We start from the raw sequence: 23,150 nt of genomic DNA on the forward strand, positions 1-23,150 counted from the left end.
AGGCATTTTCACCTCGCCGTTCGAAGGGCGCTACCTGATCACGGCCGTGCTGGCCCCGGAGCGGGACGAGTTCGTGGAAGCCGTGCTGTCCGTCTCCAACGCCAGCGTGGCCCAGCTCCACACTGCTGGCTACAGAAGGGAACTGCTGGAGTATCACAAACCCTACTCTGGGAAACAGACCTGTGGGGGGCCTGGGACCTTCCACCTTGTTCTTCACCTCAAAGCAGGAGACGAAGTAAACGTCGTCGTAACGGGAGGCAAACTGGCCTACACAGACTCTGACGAAATGTACTCCACGTTTAGTGGAGTTCTCCTTTATCCTTCCATTTCTCATGTTTAGGTTTGCCTTGAACAGGGGAGAAGGGTAAGATATTCAGAAGAAATTAAGTGTAATAAAATTCAAAGCTTTAATATATTCAGTTTATATATTTGGTTTCAGTGATGGGTTTACAGTGTATACAGAAACATTTTCCTTGCCCCTTGTTTCCAGAGGTAGCTACAAAAGACTAAATGAACTCTTGTAGTTAAATGAACTCCTTCCCAAGCCCTTGGTTACCTGTAAAAGCAGAACAACTGTTTAAACCATAAGTATGTTCTCAATAGATACTTCTCCACTGTGCCCCTACTATTATTCCCTATTCAATTGCCTTTGCAATCTGTTCCCTAGTTTTTCAAATTGTCCCTAGTGTATCAAAGTTTACATCTTTGCTCAAGTTTACAGTTGTGGTCAACTATTTTCATGTTTTCAGTAAAGGAGAGCCAAAAAAGTGAAATTGTAGTGGATATGGTTGATGACTTTTTACTCCTTGTATTATTTAGTGATGTGTGTTGGCATAATCAGTTTATTCAGTGCAACTGCAAAATGTGGTGGTGCCAAGCAAAATGATACTCACCTGCATCAGTTTTCTTTTTTGCCTTTAAGGGCCAAGCACAGTGCTAGGAGACAAGGTGAGTGACTCAGGTGGGAGCAGCAGTGCAGGGAAACTTGCCTCAGCTTTCCACTGGGCAGATGTAAATGCAAGGTGCAGTTGCTACTACTGAAAGATTTAGAACAGCTATTGCTTATTTATGGAGTAAAAAAGATGATTGGTTATTCATGATGCTCTTGAGATTAAAGCTTGCTGCTGGAAATTAATAAAGCAGTCACAAAAATCACAATCAACTTTGAAAAATGGTGATTTGGAAGAAGTTAAAAAAATTTTACAGGGTTTGTTTCTGGTATTAGCACTAGAAGGGAAGTTTTTTCTTTGGTGCTTTGTAGAAGACAAATCAGAAAAAAAATGGTTGATAAAGGAGAACAGTGTTATTAGTCAATATTGTCAAATGCACAAATCAGCCCTCTGGCAGAGCTGTTACAGCTTCCTGCATCAGTGCTTTTGAGTGAGGTTGTTTTAACACTCAGCATCTATTTATATGGATAAAGCAGCTTACTTAGCTTAAACAGATAAACACATTTGAGACAGCAGTATTTTATTTTGCACACTAGCCACTTCTCAGTGGAGGTAATAAAAATGATGCTTTGGCTCCTAGGAGTTAGCATTTTGATCACTTTTGGGGCTGAAAAGAAATCCAGCCGTGTTTAACTGAGAGCAGGACTGTATATTCATTTTTCACATGTACATACATTTGGTGCTTGTACATTCTTTATATCAACTGATCTTTTTTAGTCTGTTCATGCCACATAGAGTTGTATTTATCATAGTGGTTTGTGCAGTGTATTTTCCTTATTACAAACGCAGAACAGCTGTTTGTAGCCTCAGAACAAACAATTTTTTAGGTGAGGGAAGAACTCCCTGTGCTGTAAAGCAGTGCATTGTATTTAGCTGAAGCCTTCCCATATGAGATCAGATGAAGACTTGTGCTTTTGTTACTTTTAGTTTTGGAACAGATACTCCCTAATAGCTGTGTTTCCAGGCAATGAGATGGGGCCTTCCCACAACAAACTATCACATCCTGGAAGCTGAGCTGCTTGGAGAAAAGCAGGCAAAAAAACCTTTCTGTCCACAGAGGACCTCTGAGTCAGTCCTAGTGCAGCTAGGGTTGCACTGGGGGTGTTGTGAGCACAGGAAGGAAGCTGTGAGGGGAGTTTTAAAGCACCTGATTAGGGAAGATCTCTTGGCACCTGATTTCCAGAAATGATGGTGTTGGAGATAAGCAGAAGCTAGGGCTGGCTGTGTTCATAGGAGGAAGGCTGTTTCTGACAGAGCAGCTGTTAGTCAGTAGCCAAAGATGCACAGTGAACTTGCACTTCACAGCCTGATCCAAGGAGCTGCCTCCTCTCTTTTCCCTGTATGCATTTCTGGAAGTGTGCAGCAACTGCACACTTCTTCAAGGTGGGCTGAGCTTTCTTTTGTCTTTTCTGTCCCATGCCCTTCTAGGTCTAGAATGGTAGGGACAGACAGGAAGAGTTGTTTTCTGTGTTTTCAAAAGCTGAGCATATCATTTGGGTTTTTTGTTTGTTTTAAAAACATAGTTTCTTGTTATGTACAAAAGCCAGAGAAGCACTTTTCCTTTCAGGATATTTTTCACTCTCCTCAAGAAAGCTGTGTTCTCTAAGAATTTGGCTCCAGACTATGTGTGACTCAAGATTATTGTTGCCTGTTTTAAAAATGACTCATGGAAACAAACAAATGAGCTGAGTGCTTAGGGAGACCTAGCTGGCAAACATAACCTTTTTGTTCCACCTCCCTCCAAGTGAGAAATTTTTAAGAACCAGCAGTGCAAGTTTAGTGCTAAGAGTTGCAAATCAATTATTTAATTATTACCTAACTGCTCCAGGAGACTTCTAGGGGATGTTCACAAGCCCAGTTCTGCTAATGGGACAGTGCCGCCTTCCACCAGAAAGTTTCCCTTTAGACCCAGGATCTGCTGCTGCCTGTGCTGGGATGGTTTAAGCCCTCATGATGCAGCATAGCTGGTATTTGTACACTGCTGTAGAGCATTCCCTAAACTGTGTCAAAGCAGGGTGCAATCACAGCACCTTATTTTGAGGACACATTTAGATTTTTCAGGACAGCTTCCCATTCATCTCTAGCTGTGGCCTCTTACAAGGAACCTCTGTCTAAGATTCCTGCCTTTGTTGAAGGAGACTTGACCCTTAATTTGCACTTCCTTGGTAATTGCTGTAATCAGGGTGAGTGGCACAGTTCCTCCTAATGAGGTTATTTTCCTGGAGCTTACAAGGTGGAATATTCACCCACCTGAGAAGCCCATCAATAGGGAAAGGGAGAATGGAACCTGAGTTTGTCTCTGCTCCAGTCAGTGCTTGGATTAAATATTAATAATGCAACAGCTGGAAGAGACTCAGGCACAAATGCATTCATAGACCTGACAAGGGTTGGCTCCACACAGAGCAGCCCAGCTTCAAAGGAAGGAGCAAGAGCCTTCTCCAGAATACCTTGAGCCTGCTGACAGAGCATTTGCATCTTTGGTGAGAATTATCAGCAGCACATGGAAAGGCCTGCACTGAGAGGAGCATTTCTCACTGTGGGTTTATGATTTGACTGCCACATCCAGGAGAATCCACAAGCTCAAGCAGGAAGCATCTGTTAGCTGAGAAAGCCTTAAAAAGTCCAGTAGGTAGGAGCTCTAAGACAGGACAAGTGCCTGTTTCATAGCTCACAGTGCTATGTTTTAGACATGCTTTGTAGGTACAGAATTGCAAGACTCTTAGACAATGCAGTATCTGTTGGGCCAAGTGCTCTAATTTGACATCAAAACAGGAAGAAACCCAAACCCTGCCAGGTGAAGCTGTACAGGCAGATGTGTGTCTGACAGTCCCTCAGCCAGGCTCGAGGCCCTGTGGTTCCTCAGGGACTGCAAATATCCAAACCAGATGAGTCCCCAGGGCAGCATCACTTGTGAGACAGGTGAGTTCCCAGAGGCAGGGCTTTAGCAGAACATCTGAAGCCAAGCCAGCATGCTGACAACCAGAGAGATTTGGCTCTGGGCAAATGCAGCAAGCATATCCTAAAACCCCAATGTGACATAAATCAGTCATCCCCAGGAAAGACTGTAGCAAAGCAGGAATGGCAATTTTCAATGCGAGTGTAAAAAAATTATTCCTCATTATTTTATTTTGCTATTAAGAGCTCTGGAGACAGCAAAGACATTTTTCTACTGTCCATTTAGAGAACACTCAAAGCAATTAGGACTTTCTCTGGTATTCTATCACATTTCCTTTCAGTGTGCACCAGGTTAGTTGCAGCAACGTTGTGCAGTGTCACTGAGACTCTAGTTGGTTTGATGGAGCCAACTGGCCCGAAAAAAAAATTACAAATAATGAAGCAAGCTTATGTAGAAAGCATAAGAAAGCAACTTGATACAACATGCCCATCACCACCCCATGCAGCTTTAAAATGTGCTGGGAATGCAAGGTGAAGGGCTCCTCAGGTGCAATCAGGAGATTCAAATCAGTATTGAACTCTTACCTGAGAATATAGCATGCATTTGGAAGTGATTGTTTGCTGATTAGCTAAGCCCTTGAATTACAGCCCAGTAGTGCTTATGGGTTTCTTTCTCACTAAAACTAGAAATGCATTTATGGGCTCAGCTTGGAGATGGGAGGAATATGCACTCCACTGAGACTTGCTCAGCAGGTACAGATTGGCTGCTCGCTGCTTCTGGATAATGGCACAGTGTTCAAATCATCCAGCTACCAGGAATACCTGGGGGCAGTTTCCTGTCATCACAAGACAGACTTGTGCTCCAGCCAACATAACCTTTTTGCAATGTACCCTGCAGACTTGGGATGCAAAATAGCAGCTCTGCCGATTTTTTGTATATGGGAGACTTCAAACAACACCTTGTAGCATGTTACTGCATAAGCAGGTTTAGGCATTTATTTCCCTGTCTCGATTGTGGAAAAAAGGAACATTACTAACATTTTTCAGCAAAAAGAACAGTGCATTTCAAAGTATGCTTTAGGTGTGCATGTCTATACATTTATTCATGCATATACAAAAATAATCTGAAAGAGGGAAAGAAATATGCAGGAACATGAAGAAACTGTGTGACAGAAAACAACTGCACATATGTCCAAATAAAGCCTACCTCTTGTGTAATGCCTCGATGCTCTTTTGCTTTCCAGGGAATACAGCAGCACTGTAAGCCAAAATTTTTGCTCTCTTCTCCACCACCTTTAGAACTGCAGTTTCTGGCTTCTCAGTCAAGCTTGCATGTATATTTGAAATGATTATTCACTGTCAAGCACTGTTACATAGGCTTTGTAGTACATAGAAGTTCCTCCAACACAGCTCAGTCACTGCCCCAATTCCTGGCAAAGATAATAGTCAGTTGCAAGGGATCTACAACAATTACCTACTCTAAGTGCCTGACCAATTCAGGGCTGGACAAAAGCTAAAGCATATTGGCAAGGGCATTATCCAAATGCCTCTTAAACACTGGCTTGGGGATCCTGAGATGGCCCCTCCACCCCCCAGCATGGCAGGGGCAGAGCCCACCATGGGCTGTGCCTGCTCCACAAGCAGCTGGAGCAGTGGCTGTCGGTGCCCGGCAGTGCTGAGCAGCTGCACAGAGCACTCCGGGGCTGCATTCCCATCCTGCTGCCATGAGGAGTATTTCCCAGTGACTGAGAGAGTGGGCAGCCAGCCATTCCCATGGCCCTGGCAGGACACTCTTCCTTGTGATGTATGAAAGCAACTTGAAGTTCAAGAGCATGGGGAATCCACAGTGGCTTCCAGGGAAAAGGAAATGCCTGATGCCATGTGGGGAGTGCCCTTGGCTGCCTTACACACAAGAGATCCCATAAACACTGTGGTTTGGGGGTTTTTGGGGGTTGGCAGTTGTCTGAATTTTTGTATGTTCATTTTTACCAATCACTGACCTTTGCATTTGTCCTGGATCTGGCTGGGACAGGGTTAAGTTCTGCAGCAGTGGTGAGCAATTGGATGTGAATTGTACTCTCTGCCATTCCTTTGCTGTTGTTACTGTTGTTTCATTGCTGTTTCTAGTAAATCGTTCTTATCTCAGCCTGTGATCTTTAGCTCTGTGTGCCTGTAAATTAAGTGATTGATTTAAGGCAAGGAAAAGGAGGAAAAGCAGCAAGGGACTGCTTAGGAAACACATTGCACAGGAGTGGCCACCCCTATCAGGCAGAAGACCCTGACAAACCCTTGCTGTGCCCAACAGTGAAACCTCTAAAGCTCTGAGTGCACCTGAGACATCTGCCCAGAAAACCCTCCTGAGCTGACTCCCTGCTCAGCCCACCACTGGTTCAAGAGCTCAGCTCTCAAGTGGGAACATACACATACTTCCCACCACAACAGTGCAGGACTGCAGGTCCTCAGGGCACCAACTGCATGACAACTCCAGGCACAATGTCCTGCACAAAGTGTCTGTTCCTGGAAACAGTGATTTTGTTCTTTACACACTGAAGCCAGTTGCTTCCAGACAGAAAAATCCATCCACCAAGAACAAGACCACCCTAGTAGGAGTGCATTAGAGTAAGATGGACATAGGAGAATGCCAGCTTAGAAAAGTTTTTGAACAAGATCCCAAGGTGTGGCATACATAGGACACACCACCCTTCTGCTGCTTGCACTGGCAGAATCACTCACTGCAGCACCAGGATGCAGTGGGACCCAGGTGTGAAAGATGGGCAGTGAACAGACTGTGGTGTGAGGAATGAGGGCAGTGTGTCAGCAGGGTCATGGGGGAAACCTGGCAGGAACACAGGAGGTGGTAAAACACCAGCAGTAAAACCAGTGACATCACAGAAAGGCCCAGCATCACTGACCTTTTCATGCAGATCCATCAAAATGTGATTGAACAGTCAGGTTTTCTATGTAGGCTGCTAGGTGGTTGCATTTACCAAGAGCAGCAGGAGACAAGGAAAGTCAATTTCTCCTGAAAGCTTGAGGCCCCTTTTCCAAGCTGGCCTCGCAATATTTGCTTCAAACTATGTAACAACCTCGGTGGAAGACAATACTCTTTGCCTTGAAAGGGAAGTTAACTTTGATGGAAATAGGATAAAACTCCAAATTAGGGCAGATTTACAAGAGCTCAAACTGCAGTTACAACATTTTCTTCAAGGCAGCTTGTACATTTCCAAGTCATGCCTCTGTTACCTGATATTTTATAATACCAAGTGCATGTCTGCTGTTCATTATAGCTGTAACCCAGTATTGGTATTGGCACAGAAGTTAAACTTGATGACAGCAATTTTTTATCAGCTGTATAAATACTCTGAAAAAAAGTAAATCAAGTGTAAAAGAAAGCAAATGTAATGTAGTCCTGAAAAGATCAACTTGAATTCCATGTTAAACATAATTTTAATAGCCCCACGTTTAGTCATTTAACAGTACAATAAAGGAATTACCAAACACAAAGTAAAGAGAAATTTCACTTTAAGTCTGTTTTTATTGTGATAACATTGTTCTGAACACCAATAAACATTGCACTGAAGTGTGGGTTGCAGTACCCAAGACAGTCTTAACAAAAACCACGGTATTGGTGTGATCACAGATTTGACATTTTAAACACACTACCTTATTAGTGATTGTGTTGCTTAACAATAAAATATTCCACATCTTCTAGATAAAAATGAAACAAATGACTGAAGAGAGTTTTCTCACCCTCAAATTAAACCAGCGTTTTAACTTTCACCTGGAAGTAATTAACACTGTAAAAAAGTTCCAAACAATTCCTTTTTATTTAGAAAATTTTAACTCTGGAAACTACAATTTCTTCAGGCAAAAGTGACACTTTAAAGGCATCTCAAATTCTCTGTGATGTTTCATTAGGAATTTGCATTACAGTCATTTAAACAACTCATTCATATGAAAGCATTTTCTAGAAGACTTGCATGAAATATTAACATGAAATCTCATCTCTTCTGCATTTACCATAAACAGATTCAGAGTTTGCTTCAGAAGTTCCATAATGGAGTTGACACAAGTGTTAAAATTTTCCAGTTGAAAAGAAAAAAAAAGGGTTTTGGAAGGCGTATACCGATGACAAAGTTAAGAAGACATGAGCCAGGATTGCACATGCACTTGTACACTGTTGGGAATGAAAGCCCAATCTTCTGAAGTACAAACATGCTTGGTACAGTAAATAAAAAAAATTAAATCCAGAAATACACACCCTTTAAACTGCTGATCTTTAAATCATTATAGAAATGGGTAATGTCCAAGTCACTACCAAGTTTTGAATTGCAATGCTCCTTATTTACTCCCAGACAGGTGTCATTGACTCAGCCTTTGAGGGGTTCCAATGCTAAGAGGATCTGCATCTTCAACAACACAGTCTTAACAGGGGTGTGCGTGTGCCCACAGCCAGGCACACTTAAAGTTCCTCTTTCACAGAAAGAATGATGTAGCTTGCACTAATTTTACATCAGTACAGCACAACTTGTTCCCAAACATTAGTTTCAGGCCACTTCTCTCCACTAAGGTAACAAAGGACAGGCTAATGCATAATTCTCATTTACCCCCCTCCACATTAATATTGCAGCACAAGCCCACAGTTTGATAGCCACGAGATGTCTGCTCTAGAGTCAGTAAAGTGCCCAGCAGCCCCAAGAACACAGGTATGCAACCACAGGCCCCCTAGTCTGTCCCTAAACAGGGTTAACAAACAATCTGAAAAGCTTCAAATACAAGCCAGAGTTAGAAAAACCAAACTCCTGCCCCACTCATATCAGAAAGGATCAACAACATTAACATTTTATCAAAAATCAAATATCAAACTGTAGCTATTGCAGAGGAAAAAAAATACCAATTTTTTAAATTAAGCAACCTTTTGGACACTCCTACAATGCAAAGTGACATATTAGCAGAATGAGGAGCTCCCAACACAACTCACACAACCCCCATTTTCATACCAGCTGAAAGTACTTGCATTTGGAGATATACCTATTTTTCCACACTTCTCATTTACTCAAGTTCCCACCTTGAAATCCACAGCTTATCTTTATGACAGTCTGAAAAGTTGGAGGGAATTGAAGGAAAAAAAAAAAAACCAAACAAACAAGTGAAAAAAGAGTATTAACCAAAAAAGAGCCAAACCATGGTAACAATCTGTCCCACTTTGGAACTCATCATGGTTTCATGAAGTGCTTTTATTTTTAGAAAAGCTGTGTAATACTAGGGCCACTGAGAGTAGACTTAAGTATGGTAAAGCAAATTTTGACATCCACAAAAAGACTGTTTTAGGAAAGGCTGCTTCACTCCCTTTATGCAAAATAGAATCTTTAGATAGAATATTTAATCTTGTAATTAAAATATTTTATTATGTTGGATTCTTATTAATTTTAAAGTATTTATGTGACTTAAAAGCTCAAATCACATTGATATTCAAAGCACTTAGTGATCATGAAAGTTTTAGTTTCTAATGAAATCTATGGGATAAAAGGTAAGAAAAGGAAAAAAAAATACATGGAATCATGCTTGCAAGCTTTCAACATTTAAAAAAATATACAAGGAAAAAAAGCAGTAAACTATCTTTTGAGTTGAATCTTGTGAAATCCACTTAAACACTGAGTAGATTGGTGACCAAGAAATTATTCTTCCCACAGTACTAAAAATGAGGATGCCTTTCAATTCACTGACATGCATGACACACCTTGACAGGTAAGTATCTTTCTTATATCCCACTCTCCTTCTCCTGCTCTGAAAGAAATTCCAGGTTGATTTTGCTTGCCTCCACTCTTTATCCAATGTTTTATAACTACAGGAATAGACTAGAATTTTATAATGGGGGAAAAAAGTAATTCCTTTTATATAGTGATTTAAAAATACTCCCCCCTGAGCAGCTCACCAATTGTCCAGAGTTAGCTGGTTTTACATCAAAACTGTGGGTAAAGACAGCCTGACAATGGAGAAAAAAAATACTCCTGGAGGGGTGTCAAATCCTCTAAATGTATGCTTCTGCAGGTAGGAAAACCAAGTGATCTGGTGTTTAAATGATGTTTAAGTGACTGTAGTCCTTAAGCCCTCTGGGCTGGTGTAATGATACAGTCTCACCATAGTTTTGTCCAATATAAGTTAAATGCACTAATTCAATTTAAAAAGCAGCCATCTTTGCCTTCAAGTATTTTTGGAGAAAGAACAATTAGCTGCTTTTATAGCTGATAAACACCAGAACTGGAATGTAATTTTTCAGGCTCTAACTGGAACCTGAGGAATGACCAGCATGATGTTTGTAAATAACCCAAAACTTAAAACAAAAAAAAAAAAAAAAAAAAAAAAAAAAAGGAAAAAGAAAATAAGGTTTTATTCTGCTCTGCAGCATTTAACCATTCTCACAGCTGGAACCTCACTACTGAGTTGCATTTTCTTCCAGCTACTGAAACCTGCAATACAGAACTCCAGAAAGACCTGCAGTAGACAATTAAAAAATTAAATACATAATTTTAGTATTACAATTCCCTGAATATAATCTATACATACATTTTACTGGCCTACACAGCATACATACACATACACATTATCTCTGTGCTGAAAAAGGAAATAAAAATGCCAGTTCCTCAACTCTTACAGAAATGTTCCAAGATTTTTCTTGATGAAAATTTACCATGACACAGCACAGCCTGAAAACAACAAAAGCCATACAAGTGTCTGAAGACAACTTTCATTTTAACAAGCTCATGAAATCGTTTAAACATTGTGTGTAAAAAAAAAAGTAGTAAGCAGAGTTAGTTTGAGCATGATTTGTACAAGCCCAGTCTTGTATATGTAACAAAAGGCATATATACATTTGAAGAGTAATTTGATGTCCTCAGAATCTGTCAGGCTAGTAAGGTCTGTACATTTTCTGTATTCTAGCTGAGAAAGAGCACAGTGGTCTTACGCTCTGGCTCCTTTCAAAAATGGCCTAAATGTCCATCTGAACATTAAACCTCGTTCTTCATTGATAGGTCTGACATTCTATTTGGCAGTTTTCATACACTTTTTGGCTTCATTTTAGAAAATATCCTTAAGACAACTTAAAAGGAATAATCTATGTTTACAATAAGGTCTGTATTGATGAAAATGCAAAGTCATATTTTACCTCAGCATTTAGTTGCCCTGAAGCACTTGGGTACCATGACCATCAATGACAGGCCAATCTCAAGTGCCTTAGAACAGGTATATAATAACAAACAACAAACAAACAAACACAAATCCACACACCTTCCCACAAAAAAAACCAGACAGCAGCTTTGCATTTTCTTTGTTTTGAACCAATTAAATTAAAGTGATTTCTTTAGTAAGACTTACGGTACCAACATATAAATTAGCATCCTCATTAAGAAAGTTCTTCACATTTAAACTGAAGTTGAGTAGCTCAATATGAAATTCCATCTCCTGGTGAGAAGTACTTTTCAGGCTAGGTCATCCATGTTAAGGTCAGGAAGAGGCTCTCTCCAGTAGCAAAAAGAACTAAATTCTGGGCACGGAAATGCAGAATTCTGTTCTTTATTAATCAATGGGAATACATATTCCACAAGCTCACTTAGTCTGTAATACCTGTATTAAAGAAGAAGAAAGAATTATTTAACAATAGAGTCACTGTTCAGCAGTAGCCAAAAGCAGCTTTAGAAGTCTAGACCAGAAAGTTCTAGTCAAACAAAAATGCCCCACTATCACAGAACCAATTTTCAATTTTATTTTGCCAATTTTCATTTTGAAAAGATTCACTCAAGTATCAAAAGCTGTAAGTAACCGGCAAATACGGTTTTGCACAAGTCACATGTAAAAGGAGATCACAGTCATAAATACAATTATTTTATAATCCCATTTCTAAACACTTCCTTTAGCTGAAATAACAAAAATGGTCTTACGAAGATTTGTTTCCCTTAGTCTGTTCTTGGATCAGTTCACCCTTTGGATTTACAGTAAATATTCTGCAGTCTGGAACTCCCACTTGCATGTAGGCATATACATCCTGCAAAAGCACCAACACAAGCACATGCTTCAGTATTTCCTTACTGAATGTGATAAAAATAAATTTATCAAAGGAATGAGAAAAGCTGATCCAAAAAGGCTACAGTAAAACTGCCTCTTAAAAAAAGTCCCCAAACAACTGTAAAAAATCCCCACCCCCAACACATACACATGCACACCCCTGTACCCAAACACAAGCCTATGCCCAAGCCTAGGACCACAAACATACACAAAGTGTACACCACACAACACCACCCCCTGTGACAATATTCTTCTGACAATACTCCTGCTTTCTCTCACTCAAATACAGAAGCACTGAGCTGCAGAGAAAATACACGAACTGCACACCCAGAAAAGGGATTCAAGACTGCAAAGCACTGAATTAATGCCCTTAGGTCACAAAGCACTCAAAAATACTTTAAGAGATTTTGGAAAGGTATTTAGTAAAATTCTGAGAATATTAATGCATCTTTGCAACCTTTCTCATATAAGCAGCTATAGCAGCTTTTATTTAAGGTATCTGCACGTAGCTTTTCCTGCTCAAATCCATAAAAGCAGAAGTGTTCTATTTCCATATTCAAATTTTCAGAAACACAAAAAGAAAAGTCTGATTGTTCTGCTTTTTAACCCTTCAGTTAGAAAGGGGCACTTACATTGGGTCTGTTTCCAAAAGCAGCATAGAAAGGCTGTTTACTGGGAGCAAACAAATTCTTGATATCATTCAAACATTCAATTTTGAACTTCTCAGGCTTCTTTTCTATAACTTCCCTAAAACAAAATTTCAACAGTCAAATTCTGAATTATTATTTGATAGAAGGTATTCTCCTTTCCCCATTTATCTGGTATTTATAGTCTCACTGCCTCCTGTTGCTAGCACTGGGAATTACATAGACAGCCCTAAATAGCTCTCCAAGAACAATACAAGAAACAATCAAACATTCTCTCTTTTCCAACCTACAGTAAAAAAAAACCAGGTGAATACTGTGCATAGGCTAAGTATAAATAGGAATGGAAGTCCCAGCTGTGAAGGAAGTTGTGAAATGCTTTTTTGTAGCTGACTATCTGAATCAGAAGATCTCATCAAGTACACTAAAGTGTATTTATTAAAATTCCTGTCTCTGACGAAGATGCCTAAGGCCCATGACTTTAATGGAAGCTGCTGTCATTGCCATCTGTAACAAAACAAAAAAACCCCAAACAAACTAAAAAAACCCCAACAAAAATTAAAACAAAATAAAACAAACCCACAACCAACCAACCCACCCCAAATACTTCTCCATTATTAGCTCCTCCCATGAAGAACAGGTAGACTATAGCTGGTCCAAAAGATCAACTGAGTTGAACCATACCTAAACTCCACACTTTTTTTTTTAAGTAGCTGTATATGGAGCAATTCCAACACTACAAGATCATGTCACATGACAGTCTATACTCGCCAGATTTTTTTTTTTTTTCCTTTTCTCTACCTTGTGCAGTAGTACTGCACTGCAAACCTTGAAGGTATGCTTGAAAAAGAGAAAAATGTACTGATATAAACAGAACCCAAGAGTCATCAGTCATGGACTAGATGAATAAAGAGAAAGAAAAATGAGTTCCTCTTGGACTGATACGTTGTGTTTTGTAGCCACTTCTAACATGCTCACAGGAACAGAAGTATACAAGTAAAATTCAGACAAAAGAGAGTTTTAAAATGATCACTAGAGGGACATCAAGTCTTAGTAGCAAATATAGTCCAGAGTGGACATTTCATTACAGCTGAAATGCCAAGTATTTTTAATCTACTCTTTCTCTGAAATGGGGAGGGAACTGATACAAAAATCCCACATGCTTACCTATGAAAGGCAGAAAACAAACTGCTGGGGGACAACATGAGAGGGCCCCTGGGGAGAATTGTTCCTTTGTCATTCACCCAGTGCAGGTATCCTCTGGTGATATCTGCCATCCCAATGGCACGGGCAGAACAGTACAGGAACTTGTAGCCATTTCTAGAAAATAAATTACCAACTTAGTTCATATTCCTGTTAAAATTTCTTTGCAAAGATAAGTACACAGTTATAGCAATGTCTAGAGGTTCCAGTTTAGTACTGAATTGCTGCAGAGCTCTGCACACACACAAGGAAAAGACTTTTCTATTGTTAAAAGAATCTGCAAGGCATGTAGTAGTTTAAACACATGACAATCAAAACTGAGAAACAGGAAGTGCAAACAGAATAAGGATGGTAAAACGCAGAGGACACAATTAGATGGACTAGATTGTGTTTAAATAAGTGCCACACTGGTTTTATTCAGCTTCTTTCAGCCCAGCTGTAGGATGACAGCAATTATCTAAATTATCTGCATCACAAAATAATGAGTGTCAGATCTCCTGTGTTTTTCAGGTTGTTGGCAGAATTTGCAGTGCAGAGTGAAAGATGGGTAACAACAAGCATTCATTAAGCCCTTAAATTCTTCCTGCAGACTTTGTATGTTCATCTGTTACACAGATTTGTATACAGTTACTGGATGCATAAAAGGCTTGAGTGTTTATGTGCATTTTCAAAGACTTGATTCAATTTGGCAAATAATTCCAAAACTGCTCTTCTGTTATGCACTGAATAAACAAAAAAACCCACCCCAAGCCACCCAAACAAAACCTAACAAAACAGCAACATTCATGTTCTCTCTCATGAAACACAAGCAGCCACATGAAGACCAACAATAGATTCTAAGACCTCAAATATTTTTGTAGATAGATAGACTACTAAAAACAAAGATGAAAGTTAATTAATTTAATTCTGAAGTTTCTAACAGTTGATTGCCCTCAGTTAGCAAGTATTATTTCTGGCACCACTGTATTTTTGAAAGAAGTTGCTCCAGAAGATAAAATCTAACTTATGGAGCATTCACCTGGCTTTGGAAGCAAACCCACTGAACCAGAAAACATTTATGCAATGGAAGGACACTACTCAGTTTTAAATGTATGCCAAACAATATTTCTGAAAGGTTTAGTGACCAACCTGAGTTGGTGGAAAACAGAGATGCACATTTGAGAAATGATTTCTATTACGGTTCTCTTTTGTAGTCACGAAAATATTACACAAGTTTTAAAAGCTAAAATGCAGAACAAAATGTCTGAGAAGGGACCTAGTAAAAGTGGTGGCTTGCATTCCTCTAGAAGTACACATCTGTGGAAAGAACTTAGTTTCATTTGGGTACGACAAAAGTTGCTCACTTCCCAGCATTTTGACCAGTACATTTTAATAAACTGTGCATTTTTTAACAACTATCCAATTACCTATACATTAATTCCCATATTCCAGAAAATCCTAATTGTTTCACAGATTGCCTACTCACTCGTTTATGGAATGATAGAGTTTTGCAATGCCCTGATGAGTCCAGTCCTTGCCAAACTGAGGGAGGATATGTCCCAAAGCATCAGACCTAAAAGGAGAATCAAAGGTACCTGACACATGCTGTATGAGTTCTGTTAAAGACAACCACTAACGAGCATACAGTTTAGAAAGAATATGTACAGAAATATTTCTGCAGAAGGTCCTAACTATTTAAAAAGAGAATTAATAAGTAGTCCAGATAGAGCAATTAGTGGGGATCATACAAGTCAAGTCAATTTCCAAGTTAACATGTGCTTGCTAAATCTGGAGAAGTCTAATAGAGGGAACAATAGCATGGTAAATGCTATCATTTTGGCATTACTCTTTTAAAATACATTTTCTAGTTAACTTTAAAGGTAAGTACAAGTTAAAACAAAAGCAACATTATTAATGAACATCCTTTAATAGTTATCTTAAATTAAGTTTCTTTATCTTGTTTTGAAAAGCAGGATAAGATCAATAAAACATGATTTAAAACAAAAAAAAAAAAAAAACAAAGAAAGGAAAACCCCCAAGATACTTACTTAGTTATTGTTCCATCAATGTCTGATATTATGATTTTATCATTCCAGTTCCAGAGGTATATTGTTCCTGCACAACGGCAAGTCCCTTGATACTGGGTTGTAATACTAAACACAACATCATTAGGGCCATCTCTGAGCTTCAGCTTTGCCTGCAGAATACAAATAATTGAAAATGTAAGTTACCCTCCCTCTAAAATTTTCATGATTTTAGAATCATAAATGAGCTGCACAAAATGGCTCATATACTCTTCCTTGTCTATTTTGATTAACTCATCCAAAAGTGGTTTAACACTGGCACAATGGTTTTGCTGTGCAAGTCTGTTGCAGCTTGGGTACTTATGTATGTTAACAGTTCCCTTACTGCCTATAGCAGCAGATATTTCACTCTCTGCCACTTTATTTCTTGCTACTACAGCAGACTCACAGCACCATCAAACTGAACTCCCAGTTTGCCATAGGATACAACAGTATTTTCTACTCAGTGGATGCTTTCCTCAAAATTCTTTCCTGATGAAAATCATATACTTAAAACCACATGTAAATTGGACCACAGTGAATAAACTGCACACCAATTTAAATGTATGCCATTACACATATGTGCAGATCCTAGGATACTCAAACTACAGAAGCAACAATGCCACTTTTCTGGCAACATTTCAATACAGAAGTTCAATTATGAAACTTCATAGAAAATTGCTATTTTTTAATCCAAACAAATTCTTAAAAAAAAAAAAAAAAAAACCAAAAAAAAAAAACAGAGAAAAAAAATACCAGAAATTCCCTGCAGCTGCCTACCCTTGCACAGGAATACACATTAAATTTCTTTTTGAGGAATTTTTTTAAAGGATTATGAAGCATCCTACGCACAAGACAGGCATGTCACTTACTATTTGGTCCGAAGACAATCTAAGTGACTTCTTATAAGATGTAACATTCCCATGGGGTGGATGCTCTGCTGGGGCAGAATCCATTTTCAGGGATTCCTTCACCTCCTGGGATGCTTCATCACTAGAAGAATCATCCTCTGGAGGCCTAACATGACATCAACCAGAATAAATGTAAGCTAGATAAAATTCTTCTTTAATGGAATAAGATGCTTATGCCAGAGTAATTTCTGCTTATGCTGAGGATTTGCTGCTACCTGATAGCACAGACTAAGGAAGGCCACTAGACTAAGGTCTAGTGAATGCCCAGATAAAGACAGTACATGCCAGTAAGCAAGTAAGACTTGAAATGCCAGTACTGGTGGAGCTCTAAACATGACTATTCCCAGCTGGCTCCACACACAATGGGTTTAGTAAAGACATTGTCAGGTGGTCACTAATACTGTGTTGATGAATAAGGTAAACTGCAGATGAAAAGGGACACTGAATGACACACAAAGCCATGCTTTGTTTTTAAAAAAAGCTGCCTCAGTTACTATGGCATTTAAACTGTGGGTGTTAGTGGAGTAGCTCACCTTTTAAGGTTATTCACAGACTTATTTTCCTGCTCATTAGAGATTTCAAGATTAAAAGCAGCATTTAGTTTCTCTGAAGTATTAAATCACAATATATTTAGTTCTTTAAATCTTTAAGACACCAAGATTTACAAATACCTTTGCAAAATCATGCAAGAATATGCATATGCATAATAAATACCCTAGAATGGGAGAGTTTTGTGCTAAGCATTGATAGCTGTCTACCACAACTTGGGCAACATATGCACTGTGATTAATACTATTTTATTGTTTCAATTATTTAATGTTACAAAAAATTCCACATGGTTTAAATTATTAATACAATATTAGGCCTTCACAAAAGAAAAAAGTATTACAAAGTGTATTGGAAACAATATCACTGTATTTACAGAGCAGAGGCCTATTGATAAAGGGTATCATGTATGTGTTTGTTCTGTCAGTTCTGTTATGATTTAGGAAATTAAAAAAAACACAACAGCACTCAGGAAATAACTGTAGTGTATTTGTAGTTCCTACAATGTTTGCTGCCACATTATTTTGCTGAATTATTTGTTATATGCATCTGGTTCCTCTTCAGTATTTTACAGGAAAATACTTCTTCCCACAGTACATTACTACTGAATTCTTCATTCAAAAAAAAGGAAAAAAGGCACTATTCAGTCCATAGGTAAGTCTTCAGACAGGAACACACCTACTATTAACTTGCTCTTTTATAGTTGCTGGCAGTTCATTTGCTCTTTGCGTCTCAGTTTTCCCCTCTTTTGCCTCTGGTATCTAAAGCAACAGGATAATAAAGAACATATTGACATTTTAAGCATTTTAAACAAATCCAAGTTAAAAACAGCTACCAAAATAGTACATAAACTATATTAAATCTCAGAATCACCATTCAACATAATAATTTCTAAGAATTATTTAACAAAGGGATGCTTATGAAGAAATTCTCTATTAAAGCTTTTTCTTATTTTGGGAAGCAAAACAGTGCGCCAGAAATTGGGAACTGCTAGTTTAACACAATGAATTTAGCATTAAAAGGAGCTGTCAACCTTTAAGCTTGTAAATCGCATTTTTGTGGGGAAGTAAATTTAGGGCCCATACTCAAGGTTTAGAAAGCTTAAATTAGTCTAAAATGAGGTGTCTCAGCTTAACTATAATGTAGTGCAGCACCTACTTATTTATTTGTGTGTACATTCCTAAAATATACTGCAGTGACTGAAGAGTAGCTCTGATAACTGCTTATGGCTGAGAAGAAAGAATTTTATGGTGGATCCAACAAGTTTTGCTGATGCAGCTAATAGCACCAGGCAATGATGTGAGGCTAAATAAACAGATGCTACAATCAGCTGGCCATCAGTGACACTGAGCTATATGAGCAGTGTTTTGAGGCACTTCTGACAAATAACTTTTTTTTTAATCTTTTAACACCTAAGAGAAAAAAAAGTCACAATAGGTATCAGTCACCTGCTTTGTCATGCTTTCTTTCTTGCGCCAGAACCACCACCTTCCAGACTTCTTTGGCATCTTTTCTTTGACCCAAGACTCAACAGTAGCCTGGAAAATTACATGTGGTTTTAATTAGTATAGAAAAACAGAGATAATCAGGTGTTACTACATACAGTATTTTCAAAGAAATATACATTTATCTATTTACCTTAGGCAAGCTCTTCTGAAACACCTGCAAACTCAGAATCATAGGAGCAGCCAATGCCCAGTTATAATACCTGTTTTAAAACATGTTATTGGTAAGATATTGCATAATTTGTCTACAGATCAATAAATATCAGAATAGAAAACTTGCCTTTGTGTTGATGAAAATATGTATTTGCTGCCAACAACTAACACTAACATCCTCTGCAAGCAGATCATTTTAATATATACAATTCAACATCAGTGGAAATTACAGAAAAAAAAATCTCACTTAAGCTAAAGCTAAATTTAATGCAAACCTTTGTTTCAAACAGATTCACACACAAACTGCAGTGGAAGCTGAGAAACATGCTCACTTCAGAGACCAGATCTGAAATGAGATTTTCTATGATTTAATTGCATGACACAAAGAATTTACCTGTTATAAATCCGTATTACTAAATTAGGATTGTCTATGAGTCCAGGGTTTTCAGCAAATTCATGATAAGTAATAATATGTTCCATAAATTTTTCTGCAATAGAAAAATATTTTAATTAGAAAGTAATAATATAAAATCCCAAGATGTCTGATTAGTTTACATCTAGGAAAATCTTGCAGCATCACTGAAGATGTGCTAATTGAGACGTACCTGCCTCCTCCCTACAGAAGAAGCCTTGGATCTCTTCAACAGTCACAGTAAAGAGCATTAAGAAATTAGAACAGGAAGGATAGGGAGGAAGTAAACCAGTTCAAAGGCTGGAATAAGAAAGCCATGCTTGTCTAGGCAAGTTTTCTTCAAAAATTATGATGGTGGGTAACGGGCCTATATACTACACTAAAAGAGGAGGAAGGGTGATGTCAGCTTTTCAGGTTTGAAAAACTACTATCACTAACTAGCATTTCCACAACTGGTTTCTGTATGTTTGCAGAAATCCATGATTTAGTGTAAGACCTCTGCAATCAAGACACCCTTTTTTCCAATCAAATCCAGTACTACTACCATGTTACCAAGCACCTAAATTTCATTTCATGTATTAGACTGGATGACCATTTAGAAATATTAAAATATTGCAGTACATGTCCATGAAGATTTTATGCTCCTAAAAGCTCCCTCAAAAATACATAAAACTTCAACAGTAACCAGACCAAAGCATTAAGAGAAAAAAAATCAGCTAGTAAAAATCTAGAGGTTAACAATCATTTAGGATCTAAGTAGAACAGAAAACAGTCCAACACAAAGGGGTTTTTTATCACTTGAAAAAAACTGAAAAAGAAGAAAAATTATCAGGTAATTGGAAAGGAGATGAATTGTTAATATTTACATAGGACTAAGCAAGAACTGGCAACTGGAAATTGATGCAGTTGGTCAGATAAATAACATATGGCACAAAAAAGGAGACAAAAAACTTCTCAAGACATCAAGTGTTCTTGATCAATATGAGGTTCAATTCTGCTATCTCTGCTCAGCAAACACTTGAGAGTTTTAGAAAAATGAAAGATTTTCTATCCCCTTGTCTCAATGTAAGCATAGTAATCAGCCAAAGTTTTGTAAGGAGGAAATCAGAAAATTCAAGCCACTTCATTTGTTTAGCTGCCTGAATTCCATTCCTCTTTATGCTTTCACCTTCCACATACCTTTAGAAATCTCTCCATTTTCATTGAGACCTCCACAAAGTGAAAGTGTAACATCAGGCAAGTCCATAGCAGAATCAGACATGCACTCTGTACCACTATCAGCAGCAGCACTTCCCACTGACTGGGGTGACTGGGAACCAGAAAGGGTATCTGACTCTGTCCACTGCCTGAAGCCAGGATCAGAATCACTGAAGGAAAGTGAAAAGTATTTTACTTGAAAAAAAAATGTACAGATCTTAGGTTACAGAGCACACTATATGATTACTCCCACTTAAAAAATCTTGCTTTTGTATTTTTACATCATTTCACAACAAGAATTTAAAAGCAACCTAACAAAAAACCCAGACACGCACCCACACCAACCCTTCATAATACTAGCAGACTGTTTCCAGTTCTCCTAACTCTCCTCTACATTAATAATTGCCTTTCTTGTCTAAATAGGATTTAAATGAAGAAAATATCCTCCACATTCTACTTCTGCAAAATAACACTGTGCTCCTCAGTCTTTACCAGAAAGTTGTAAAGTAAGAAAAAGGAAAACAGGACACTGCTTTTAGTGTTTTTAGAACACAGCCAGTTGCAACAAGTACAAGAGAAAATAAAAATGACATTAAAAATCACGTTGTCATTTAAGGCTGGAGTCACTAGTCTGATCCACTGAAAAGTTTACAATATGGCTGAACAAGAGTACTGGTACAAGAGCAGCTTAAATGTATTCCCCTCTATGTCTGAGGAACATACAGGTTCCACAAAGTGGAAAACTCTCAGTAGTCACCTCCCATGTGTTCTTTCAATATGTTTCCTGTCAAATTAGAATTTTCACAATGAGATAAGTGTCAAATACTTCCAAAAGTCTAAAAACTTGGAAGTCCAATTCTTTTCATCAAAACATAAATAATACATGCAATGACTCAGGTAATGTAAGTGCAGAATTACCCCAGATTTACAGCATTTTACTTCAAAATTACCTTTTGGGAAAGTAGAGTGCTGCTACTTCAGGTTCCAAAGCCTTTAGGTCATCCAAGTAAATATCATCAGGGCCTTGATGATGACTTCGCTTGTGCACCCCTGTTAATTTTAACAATTAAGATTACTAAGATGAAGTTAGCCAGACACGTTAAATACAAACATAATCACGGAAGATTCAGACTTATTTGTATGATTTTTAAGTTCTAGACTTTCATTATAAGTCAGATAAGATTTTAAATAGGAAAAACTGAAAAGGCACATTTATAGTTTTTCTACTATGACCTCAAGTTTGGTAGATCACTCTGAGGGCAAGAATCAAGAGCTTTATTCCACACCTTTCTTTTTTGAAGGAGAGTCAGTTTTTGCAGTTGGTTTTGTTTCTGGTAAAGGGTCCATCAATATTCTGGAATGATGATCACCATCCAACGGCAACGGAACTGGAGGTTCTACAACTGCAGAAGCAACAGAGTCTTTAACATCCATCTGCTTAAGGAGAGGATGAGTTCTTGGCTCAGGTTTCAGTACTGTACAGACAGAATCTTTCACATCATCATCGTCTTCAACTTCATCAGAGCTGAGGATGACCCTAAAATGAGTCTTCTCCGATGGAGTAATGGTAGCTGTTCTGCAATGTTCCAGTTTTTCTTTCTTACTTATCTGAAAAACAGATGTCTGGTCAATTCTTTCACCTCACCTGTTTCTTTTATTCTGTTCTAAACGTTACATTTGTACTCATGGTACAAGTTCTCATAACAGAAGGAAACAAAAAAATAAACAAGAATTGTAGCAATATAAAACATGTCTCACCATATTAGCTAAGCTCCCTGCAAAAGAATGCTCATAGGGGCTTATTTACAAGTTCAGTAAAGAAACTGGCATAGAGGAAGTGTTGACCAAACCACAGCAAGGAAAAAACATTTGTGGATTTTTCAGGGCCTCCATTGGATGCCAAATTTACTCTTATCAAGGCTACAGTTAGTTCCTCTGGAATGAAACAGAACTTACTCTACAATAAAGAATCTTAAGTTGCCTCCTTCAGGTTCTAACTAAAAATTCAAAAATTTCAGACTTTCACTGCTAGGTTTTCTGGGATTATTTTGCTGAGCAGCTCATGAACTTAACGAACTTAACTCCCTCTGCCTGCCACAAGGGGCTGCTACCTCCCTATTTCAACTGTATATGAACAACAGCAGCAGATTCCAATCCTCTCCTAGGACAGTGTTAAATATGCCAAAACTCAGTTACAAAGTTAGAGACAATAAAGACATTTACCTTAGTTGACTCTGGGAATCCTCCCCATGTCCATTCCATGTGAGATTCAGATCTCAGCAAGCTCTCAGCAGGCTTAACTTCCAGTTCTGAATCACTTTTAGGGCAGACTTGCTCAGAGAAAGGGCTACCAAATCAATAAGGAAGAAAAAAAAAAAAAAAAAAAAAAAAAAAAAAAAAAAAAAGGCAGTGTTTAAAATGCATTAATGCATTTGTTGTGCAGCAACTCTTGGTAGAGTTTTCAACAGCTTAACAGAGCTTCAATTATTTGGCAACATGGCAAGAAGCCCAGCAGGGTTTTCAAACGGTGAGAAATTAGGTTAAAACCAAAATCACATTAAAGGACTTACATAGTCATCATACTGAACAGATTCCTTCACTGCATCTGCAGTGCAGGAACAGCTCTCC

The 23,150-nt window shown here is 38.3% G+C and overlaps 2 protein-coding genes across 4 annotated transcripts in view; one reads left to right on the top strand and one right to left on the bottom strand.

Moving 5' to 3' along the window:
• The window catches only part of EMILIN2 (elastin microfibril interfacer 2), a 38,167-nt gene extending 29,469 nt beyond the window's left edge, over positions 1 to 8,698 (top strand). Inside the window, exons 8-9 of one of the 2 annotated variants that reach the window (XR_008839888.1) lie at positions 3 to 3,764; positions 3,797 to 8,698. Coding sequence is in view for 1 of the 2 variants with exons in the window: in XM_056485372.1 (XP_056341347.1) it covers positions 3 to 340 (338 nt within the window). In the remaining variant the exon portion in view is untranslated. Of the gene's footprint in view, positions 1 to 2 lie in introns of both variants that reach the window. The other variant, XM_056485372.1, reaches the window with a different exon arrangement.
• Positions 7,361 to 23,150, bottom strand: part of LPIN2 (lipin 2) — a 43,515-nt gene continuing 27,725 nt past the window's right edge. For both annotated transcript variants that reach the window (XM_056485374.1, XM_056485375.1), the window contains exons 6-20: positions 22,746 to 22,869; positions 21,809 to 22,130; positions 21,473 to 21,572; positions 20,505 to 20,692; positions 19,308 to 19,401; positions 18,894 to 18,963; positions 18,704 to 18,793; positions 17,934 to 18,016; positions 16,671 to 16,815; positions 15,784 to 15,932; positions 15,222 to 15,308; positions 13,721 to 13,873; positions 12,542 to 12,656; positions 11,786 to 11,889; positions 7,361 to 11,471 (exon numbers count right to left, since the gene is read on the bottom strand). In XM_056485374.1, coding sequence (XP_056341349.1) covers positions 11,327 to 11,471; positions 11,786 to 11,889; positions 12,542 to 12,656; positions 13,721 to 13,873; positions 15,222 to 15,308; positions 15,784 to 15,932; positions 16,671 to 16,815; positions 17,934 to 18,016; positions 18,704 to 18,793; positions 18,894 to 18,963; positions 19,308 to 19,401; positions 20,505 to 20,692; positions 21,473 to 21,572; positions 21,809 to 22,130; positions 22,746 to 22,869 — 1,969 coding nt within the window. In that variant the 3' untranslated portion in view covers positions 7,361 to 11,326. The remainder of the gene's footprint in view (positions 11,472 to 11,785; positions 11,890 to 12,541; positions 12,657 to 13,720; positions 13,874 to 15,221; positions 15,309 to 15,783; positions 15,933 to 16,670; positions 16,816 to 17,933; positions 18,017 to 18,703; positions 18,794 to 18,893; positions 18,964 to 19,307; positions 19,402 to 20,504; positions 20,693 to 21,472; positions 21,573 to 21,808; positions 22,131 to 22,745; positions 22,870 to 23,150) is intronic.

Source organism: Oenanthe melanoleuca, chromosome 2 (assembly GCF_029582105.1).
Source record: "Oenanthe melanoleuca isolate GR-GAL-2019-014 chromosome 2, OMel1.0, whole genome shotgun sequence".
NCBI lineage: Eukaryota > Metazoa > Chordata > Aves > Passeriformes > Muscicapidae > Oenanthe > Oenanthe melanoleuca.